Source organism: Cantharellus anzutake, assembly GCF_015039405.1.
Source record: "Cantharellus anzutake strain C23 chromosome Unknown EI90scaffold_51, whole genome shotgun sequence".
NCBI classification, from domain to species: domain Eukaryota; kingdom Fungi; phylum Basidiomycota; class Agaricomycetes; order Cantharellales; family Hydnaceae; genus Cantharellus; species Cantharellus anzutake.
This window is the reverse complement of record NW_024067001.1, coordinates 25,492-34,673: the sequence shown is the minus strand read 5'-3', so window position 1 is coordinate 34,673 and position 9,182 is coordinate 25,492. Positions and strand designations below refer to the sequence as shown.

Below are 9,182 nucleotides of genomic sequence, written 5' to 3'. Positions count from 1 at the left end.
CAATGATACATGCAACAATGTGGCAGCTGGAGGGGTGTCTTGGTTTGTCGGTTGAGTCCGAATTGCTTCCGACCGATGTTGACTCGACTACATATGTCAATTTTCAACCGAGCTTAACTCCTGTATTCGAATGTCATTTAATCCTCTCATAACCTACTGGGTACCAATTACACTTATTTATCAATTTTATTTTGGAAATTGGGTCAAAAAATTTTGCCATGGCTAAAAAAAAAACAGGGAAAAATCTGAACATTGTATTTTTACGTCACTAGAGCAAAAAGGAGTTGTTTGGTGCAGAAATGAAGCTTATATATTCACTAGATCTTGCTGTGGGAAATTTTCAGACTTTGCCTGGTCTCAACTGTACTCCACATAAGTTTCTAAAACCTTCAGGGGCCAGCCCTGAGGTGGTTGCTAATGCTGGATCATGTTGATCCTCGTCATCGTCTGACGACGGCTTTTGGTTTGAATCTCCCATGATGGGAGATTGCAGTTTCTTAATAAACCGCTCGTTTCTTTTTAGCATTGCTGCAGATGCAACCTTGCCCTTGCAGGGGTGTTTAGGCGCCATAGGCACTACCGAGTCAGATGTTAAGAATGGATAGTTTTTGTGGGTTGTGTTGTAAAACACACCTCATACACTTAAAAAAGTGTGAGGTCTCTGGGGGTAGCTCAGCACACAGAGCCATAAGTGATACAAATGTGTGTATTTTATGGTAGTGTGTAAGCAGTTACCCAGAGGTTCCCACTTACCCACGTGACTATATGTATCTAATTACATGTGGCTCAGGGTTCGGGGCTACTGTCCCATTACGACTGTTGGTTCAGTCACATGTCACATGCAAATTGTGAACTGAACTAAAGTAGGTTTTGTCACATGTCACAACGAGACTTTGAACAGATGAATGTATTGACAATTAATTCCCACAGTATCCGGAAGTTGCCGGAAACAGCAAATTAATTCAGTTTCTATTCAGTTCAATATTTTCACGTGATGTGTGGCACATGTCACACTGAGGGATGAACTATGCAAGAAGGAGCCGGCAATCCCCGAAATCCGTGGGAATGAACCTACGGTCGTAATGGGACAGTATTGCCCTGACAGAGATCTATATGAAATGATGGTGTTCTGCATGTGCAGCTCTGCTGCCTCAGCTGCAAGCTGCCTATGGTGCTCCAAAGAGTTGGCATGCCGGACCATTTGTCAAAAGAAGCAAGCAAAGCAATATTGGGGTCAGGGGATGTGGGAATGGTGATTTAATTTACAGATTGTTCGGGTAACAGATGAAAACATGCTTCTGACTTAGGTTCCGTGTCTCATCAAAACAAACAAATATTGGCATGCGTAACACTGGCCTTTTGCTCACTAGCTGTCTGACTAGCTATTGGTAAGATGAAGAGAGCAATGAAACTGGAGTGGTTAAGTTGCAAGCATGGCGACTCCTCACACCCAAGTTCCCTATGTTTCCTCGATTTTTTCCTTTACTTCTTGCCCGCTTGACATCAAACTCGGTACATAAGTAGTCCTAGCAACGACTTATATACATACATGCCAAATCTCATCACAAAGGGTGGGGGGGCTCGGAAGTTATGTGGTGATTTATCATTGGGGGGTGTGTCTCATTGAGGGGTGAATGACTGTGCACACATATGAAACTGCTTCAAAATGGGTTTATATCCCACATGGGTATTTTTATATTATTATGGGACTATAATTATGGCTACATCCAATATGTGTTGTGTGGTCAAGAGGAATGGTTTTCAGATGAGGACGGTGGCCATCCATGGACTATGATTTTTGCACGTGACTGGAACCCGGCAAGCCTACGGCTTGCCGACCCCCAACATGTGGGAAAGTAAAAGTTCCCACGAATCGTGTATGCGAAAGAGACCTTGCAAGCAAGGTAACAGTGTCTGTCACTTGACCATTTGACCAGGTGATCTGATAAACCCTGCCCCATGCTGCAGGCACCCCTGAAGCGGAATCATGGTGCCAACTCTTCATTGTCTATCAACTGCTATCATGGGAAGCTACAATGATGAATGGGGTGTTGACACAGTGGTCCGAGCGGAGCGCGGCCGAGCATGACTGGGATATATGGGAATGATTAGCGAGGGGAATAATGTGGGCGGGGCGATATGCGGATCATGAATGGTGACGGGCAAGGGGTCCGCGCATAAACATGCCATTAGCCTCCGGGTATTCCTATCTTGGTGGCGCGCTGATCTCCGATGACTCTCCCAAACGGAGCTAGTCCATTCGGAACAAACTTGATACGTACAACACAGCACAGCCCTTGATGGCAAGATCAGCTCTCATCGCCTTCAGAGAATTGGGCCAGCAATTGGATTCATATCCACGATTTACTGCAGTACAAGTGCCTCATCCACAACCAGGACGGCTGGAAGGATCATTCTCTGGTCGCACCACAGCGCTACAGTTAAAGACATCTAGGCTGTTCATATCTCTGCCACGCTCATATAATATAGGCATGGTCTCTGATTTTTCTCTACTGTCACGCGAATCTAATCATCCTATAAATGCACAGCACACTCCCTTGTATGTCTTTTCTCGGTCTCTCGCTCCCTTGCGGGCTCTTCACCCATTTCCCCCTTTGAAGCGTCAATAAACGAGAGCGCTTCGTCATGGCAAACCAGCTCAGAGAGTTCACACTAGAGGAGGTTTCGAAGGTGAAAGCAAACCACCTGCGCCAGCCATCAAACACTTACTGATGATATTGTGCTGTCGCCTTGTGTCTTGCCCTTAGCATAATGCGGAGAAAGACTTGTGGATCGTGATCAATTCCAAGGTCTATGACCTCAGCAAGTTCGCAAACATGCATCCTGGCGGGAGTGGCGTCTTGTATGATTCACAAGTCGGTGAGATTGCCGTTCCCCACACGTTAAATTGCAACCGCTCCAACACCGTTCTGATCGTTTCCCATGTCTCGGACCTCGCTTGCACTCCTGGCGTTTATTCCATCCCATTACCACTGGCATTGTCTGTACAACTAATCGAATCAAATAAAAACCGGGGATATCATCCAGCCGGAAAAGACGTAACGGACCTCTTCTTCTCTCTTCACCGACAAGAAGTCCTCGCCAAATCCGCCTACCAACGACTCATCATTGGCACTGTCAAAGGCCAGCAGCAGCGTATTATTCCTCGTCAGCCGGGTGATATTAAACGTATCCCTTATTCGGTGAGTTTCGATCTTTCCGTCCTTGGCACTTTCGCACCGATCCACTTTCCCGCGCTCTTCCCTAACTGACACTCGATCATTTCTTGTCAGGAAGCCAACTGGCTTGCCGCAGGTTTCTTCTCACCCTATTTCAAAGAGGCACGGTTTTCATCTTGCACGTGCACCACCATATCTGACGTGCCTTTCGTCGAATTCTCCTTTACCTGACAGTCCCACCGTAAATTCCTTCATGTCGCCCGCAAGTTCGCCGAAGAGGTAGTCTTCCCAGATGGTGAGGTCAATGACCCACTAGATCGTATGCCCTCCCCTTCAGTCATCCAAGCCATGGCAAAGAACAACATAATCGCAATGAGAATTGGCCCGGGCCCTCATTTGAAAGGCCGTCAACTGTTCGGAGGGCTCATTACACCGGAAGAATTTGATTATTTCCATGAGATGATTTTACATCAGGAGATGTCGAATGCAGCGACGAGGGGTTATAATGATGGGTTGTTGGGTGGAGGCGTTATTGGACTACCTGCCTTGGTTTATTACGGAAGTGAGAGTTTGAAGGCCAAATATTTGGCTGATATTTTGGATGGGAAGAAGGTGAGTCTGTGCTTTGCCGTTTGTTGTCATTGCGACCCGTTGTCGTTCAATTCTGCCTGCAGCATATTTGCCTCGCTATCTCAGAGGCGTTTGCCGGTAGTGATGTCGCCGGTTTGCGCACGACTGCCAAGAGGACCCCTGATGGAAAGTATTTTATCGTCACGGGCACCAAAAAGTATGTTTTGCGCTACTTTCGCTTTGCAAACACACAGGTTAACTGACGTAAAACAATGATGCGCCGCAGGTGGATCACGAACGGACACTTCGCAGATTGGTTCGTTACCCCTTGCAGGACCGAGGCAAGCCATTCCTATTTATACTCGACACGCCAGGGCTTAATGTTAATATACTCCAACAGAAAGGCCTCACTGTACTCCTAATACCGCGAACTGAGGAAGTAACAACCAAACTCATCAAAACAGCCTACTCCTCCGCAGCAGGGACGGCTCACGTTTTCTTCGATGGCGTTAAAGTCCCTGTCGAAAACGTTCTCGGGCTAGAGAACGGTGGTCTTGTCGTCATTCTGGCCAATTTCAACCATGAACGCTGGATGATGACCGCTATAACCGTTAAGATTATGAGGATTGTTGTGGAGGAGACGTTCCAGTGGGCCCACCAGCGGATTGTGTTCGGAAAGCCGTTATTAGAGCAACCAGTAGTGCGAAATAAGTACGTACCGGTTGAGCCGTGTTCCTTGTTCCGTTCAAGGCTCAGAAAATCCCTTTGCTTACGATGCGGTTCAGATTAGCGGGGATGATTGCACGTGTGGAGACCTCTCAAGCGTGGCTAGAGAACATCACTTATCAGATGAACCATATGGTCAGTCTTGGCTTTCACCCACCGAATCGCTGGCCTAACCTTAACACTTTCAAACCCACCGTCGGGCTGTGTGCCGTTCGCCAAACAGCCATGGAAGGATCAAGCCAAGTATCTCGCGGGTCCAATCGGTCTCATGAAGATGCAGACCACTCGTTCGGCACAACAAATCGCTACCGATGCAGTGCAAATCTTTGGTGGCCGAGGTACGTACTTGATTGCGTGTCTGCGCATTCCGATGTATGATTCGTCCTAGGCATTACCAAGACCGGGCTTGGGCGCATCATTGAGGGTTTCCACCGTACTGTTCCCTTCGATGCTATTCTTGGAGGAGGTGAGTCCAGTTTCTTGTATTTCCGCCCTCTCTCACTGAGCCGATCACCATCTCCAATCAGCTGAGGATGTCCTTGGAGATCTAGGAGTTCGGCAAGCCATGAAATATTTCCCAAAAAATACTCGGCTGTAGACTATCCGTACATATCAAACTGATCCAAAAGCAACAGTTTTGAAAAACTGCTGTGAGGCCAAGAGGATGATGGATGTAATGAGGGACTTGCAGGCAATACTTCGTTTTAGAGCCGATCTTACTTTGCGCTGCTGTCTTTGTAATTAACGACTGAGATAGAATATATGCGCTGCACACAAAATCAATATTGCGGAATTGGTGACGTTGCAATTCATTCCAACCAGATGTTGTACAATAAGTGGCAGGTCATAAAGTTGGGGACTCTAAAAAACGACACGGAGAATGGATGGATGGAGCCATGATGAATGGGGCCAGCGCAACAGCGCAGCCCGAAGAATGCTATAGCTACAGCAATTTCCTTCCCTGAATGTCTTTAGTGTCCATCCAGAACTCCAAGGCTCTCAAAAGTAGCGCTAATTGCCTTCCTACTACTCAAACTTTTTAATGTAGTCATTGCCTTGCACAACGAGAGACGGTCATGATCTCGGATAATTTCTTGCAGTTTTTCCGTTATGGCAGTATTAACATGATTGAGTTCGTCATAGGCGCTCTTGACGTCTCGTTCGGCCGCATCATATTGGGAGTTCAGTTCCAGAAGACAATTGTAGTGATCGATGCTACAAAGCAGTCATTCGTGCTGTTCAAGACAAGAATGTGAGTTACGGACGATACGGTCAGACAGTGCCGTAAGTCCTCTTGAATCTCCTCAAGTATCTCACTCCTAGCTATAAGCACACTTTGCCTGATACCTTGGAACTGGCGCCGCTTGGCTTCCACGACGCGCTGTGATTTGAAGTGAGCGATATACATAGTGTCAAGAAAAGGCACAGCATACATCGCAAATTTGGTTCAAGATCTGTCACGAAAATCAGTCGGTGTCGAGAGGAAGGAAAAGGACTAAATGCACAGAGGTTACACTCAACGCCCAATTTTCGTCATTGTCGGCCAAAGTGCCCGAAAACCCTTTGGTAGACTTGGAAGCTTTTGGCATGGATCGAAGAACGCTCTCATCGCTATGCTTGTTTGACAAATTCGGATCTACAGCCAGATAAGAGTGGCATTACATTCGGATTGGGTCATGATGTACTCAGCGGTTTCAGACTCGAGGTAACAGCCATAGTAGCCTTTATGGGTGAGTGGAGAGTAGTACTGTTAGCAAAGGACACGGAATATTGTGAACGGGGCGCCGCTCGTGCTTTGAGCTGTGTAGGATGACTGTGAGTGTTATAGCATTTAGGAGCCCCTGGATAGGTGCGGACCGCAGATTTGATGGGAATGGGTGTTACCCCGCTCTCGGAGAGAGACCAGCCACCAGGTTGGTGCTCTAGATCAGGTGGCCCAACTTCATACGACCAGTCAACCGCACGAACTGCAGTTTCCCTTGTGATCCCTTGGACAGCGCTCACTCGACGACTTGTTTCAAGCTTAAGTTTGTTAGTGGGGCGAAAAATGACAGATTAGAAAACGAACCATCCGTTTTGGAGATGTGCAAACTGGAAGAAACAGCGAGGAGTTTAGGAGTTCATCAGCGGGAGGGTTTTTGTTCTTGTGATTGGTGCCAAGGTAGTCACGACGATAAGAAGCGCTGTAGCGGGTGAGTCAACTTACCCAAAGTCCCCCCTTATTCGACGATGTATTGTGAGTGGGATCCCAGACGGCCATCGCGGCAGATAAAGATCGCGTAGGTTCTCCAGGGGTTTCTTTGCCAATATCGAAACTCTTGAATACGATGGAAGCGGTTACTGCTGTTCGAATCGATTAATGGACTTACGGTGCCACGTTTAGTCGAGCGGGAAACGTGCAACTCGGATCGATCTCGTTCCGAGACAGTCTTCGCTGGAGCTGGGGATCGTGGCATAGTAGGTTTCCGATGGCTTAGCGGAGCACTAGTTTCGAGAGCCTGCCCAATTCTTCAGGCGTTCGAGCACCATCAGTAGAAAGTGGAAAGTATACTTCGTTCAAGTCCACTGAACCTGAAATTGGCTCAATTCTTGCAGGGCCAGCTTTGCTATCCTTGATTGCCTCGTCCATCAAACTAACCTGCGGCGCTGCATAGCGTGGCTCGGGAGGGAGTCGGATATCAAACTTATTGGGTGGGTCAGATGAAGGGAAGTTTGGCTGCTCCCAAGGGGCCTTTTTATTTTTCCTCTTCTTAGAAACCTCAGGAGTGCCGTCGTTGCCGTCGATCTGCACTTTATGGTTACCGACTCATCTGAAAGTGAGAAGTTTCTGCATACAAGACTGTCCTCGACCTTCACATGAATTGTGTGAGTTTTCCCGCTTGGACCTTCTGAGATACCGGTTTGCTTCGAAAAGAGATATGTCAGGATGTGATGTAATACTGGTTCCCAGGGAACAGACCGGCTCGCTATGCTCCAATGCGCTCTCAGTCATGGCGAAGCTCGCCGACTTTGGAGGGGAGTCAGCTCTCGGTGTTATGACCTTCGGATCATTGGTTCCTGGAGTATCTTCGCTGCCATCTTCGTTGATCATGTTTGATACGCGACCCCTTCTCGTGGGAGGGATTGTAACGCCTTCGGCTTCCCTGAGAATGTCGTCTGTTTCCGGGATAATGGGCGATGTATGAGGCGAACTGCGAGGGTGCTTTGCAAGTGGAGTGGGCCTAGGTCGCCGATTTAGCTCCGGTTGGGAAGCCAAGACAATGCCGAAGTCAGTAGATAGCTGGTCAGAGAGTGCGGGAGGGGTTGGGAGACGACCTCGCTTTTTGTTTGAGCTCTTGTGAATCTTCTGGCCCGAGCGTGAAGTAGATGGAGAAAAGGTAACAGGCTTGGACTTCGGGGAAGTGCCAGAAGGCCTCTTCGGGGACTCAAGTCGTCGTCTTTTAGCAGACGTTTTCTCATCCCCCACGCCAGTGGGACGTTTGCGGGTCACTTCCAGAGTAGAATTAGCGTGCCGAGAGTTTTGAGACACCCTCGAACCATTACTTGACCTGGTAGCTGTTGTTCGGGATCGTGATGCCGGAGAAGGTGAGAAAGGCGGTAGGATCCCCTCGTTTTGGGGCACAAGATCAGCTCCATCGTGCGAAAGTGATCTGAGAGGCTTAGACGACTTTTTGCCCTCAGCAAAAGTGGATTCCACAGCTGATGGGAAAGGATCAAATTTAGTGATACCCTGAAAAGATTTGTCGTTTTCTGAGTGGTCATCAATTGGGGAAGAAACCACCCCTTAAAGCACATGAGAAAGCCCCCCCCCCCAGTAAAGGTCATGAAGCTTACTAGCCATCTCGCTCTCTTTAACCTGAATGTTTTATCAAAATCTGGTGTCTACGCTAGATAGCATGAGTATTACTGGCCTTTGAGCTTGCATGGCCGGAGGCTTGGGTTTTCGGGCCAATTAGGTCAATGGGTGCTGCAGTTTGGGATGCGCGTGGATGTTTCCCGGCAGACACAGGAGCACTGGAGTCAAAAATTTTAGATTGCTATGAATTTATGTTAATATAGAAAGCCGAAAGGCCACATGAGTAACGTCTGACCATCCCATGAGCAGCTAAGGCGAGACGGAGGGGTGCATTTTCGGCGAATTTTGTATCGAAAAATAGGGAGAGTGACTGGTTTGGCTGTTCTAGCGGTCGGTATTGTAAAAGCGGGGGAGTGTGTAGGGTTATCAAGACCCTCAGTCCTTCCAGAGCTGTAGATCAGATCAGATCAGAATGTGTAGACATTCTCCTTCAGGGACGTCAAAGGCACAGTTACGAATAAAATGGATAGCTTGAATCGACTCGAACACGACGATAAGCGTTTCAACCCCTTCCTCCTAAATAATCATAAATGAATAGATGTGCACAATCCTGTTTCAAGCTCACCTCTGAGCCAACATTGGCAATTATTCCAATCTTATCAATAAAGACATAACATAAATTGGGTTGAATGAAAGCGATGCCATTGGCAGTGATGTTCTTCGCTTCGAAAGCTTGTGGCCTGCAAGGACGGTCTAACTAGTCGCACGGAGTTGATATTGGAATTTACGTGCCTCCTTTGATCGCGCGCTCCCATCAGTCGAATCAGTTGCAAACCGTCCTTATTGAGTGATGATTTAGCTATCAGGGTTGAAGAACAAGCTTCGTGTTTACCTCAGCTATGCTCTCCCCT

General features: G+C 47.7%; 3 protein-coding genes across 3 annotated transcripts; 1 reads left to right on the top strand and 2 right to left on the bottom strand.

The window, feature by feature from the left end:
• Positions 1-2,646: 2,646 nt before the first annotated feature.
• EI90DRAFT_3146661 (acyl-CoA dehydrogenase) lies at positions 2,647-5,073 on the top strand (the record flags this gene model as incomplete). The annotated part of the gene is made up of 12 exons (XM_039065441.1): positions 2,647-2,691; positions 2,769-2,880; positions 3,049-3,203; positions 3,294-3,341; positions 3,414-3,791; positions 3,854-3,966; positions 4,036-4,090; positions 4,150-4,460; positions 4,535-4,610; positions 4,699-4,813; positions 4,864-4,941; positions 5,003-5,073. 12 exons carry the CDS (start codon positions 2,647-2,649, stop codon positions 5,071-5,073), a joined length of 1,557 nt encoding a protein of 518 aa, XP_038912340.1.
• Positions 5,074-5,288: 215 nt separating this feature from the next.
• Positions 5,289-6,471, bottom strand: EI90DRAFT_2120155 (uncharacterized protein). The gene is made up of 5 exons (XM_039052609.1): positions 6,333-6,471; positions 6,161-6,275; positions 5,981-6,111; positions 5,741-5,856; positions 5,289-5,690 (listed from the first exon to the last, which is right to left on the bottom strand). The coding sequence occupies exons 2-5, from the start codon at positions 6,189-6,191 to the stop codon at positions 5,447-5,449; spliced, it is 522 nt and encodes a 173-aa protein (XP_038912339.1). The 5' UTR covers positions 6,192-6,275; positions 6,333-6,471; the 3' UTR covers positions 5,289-5,446.
• EI90DRAFT_2120275 (uncharacterized protein) lies at positions 6,404-8,749 on the bottom strand. The gene is made up of 9 exons (XM_039052610.1): positions 8,567-8,749; positions 8,387-8,512; positions 8,310-8,331; positions 7,435-8,225; positions 7,311-7,379; positions 7,027-7,260; positions 6,845-6,973; positions 6,544-6,792; positions 6,404-6,486 (listed from the first exon to the last, which is right to left on the bottom strand). Exons 1-8 carry the CDS (start codon positions 8,567-8,569, stop codon positions 6,673-6,675), a joined length of 1,494 nt encoding a protein of 497 aa, XP_038912338.1. The 5' UTR covers positions 8,570-8,749; the 3' UTR covers positions 6,404-6,486; positions 6,544-6,672.
• Positions 8,750-9,182: the final 433 nt, after the last annotated feature.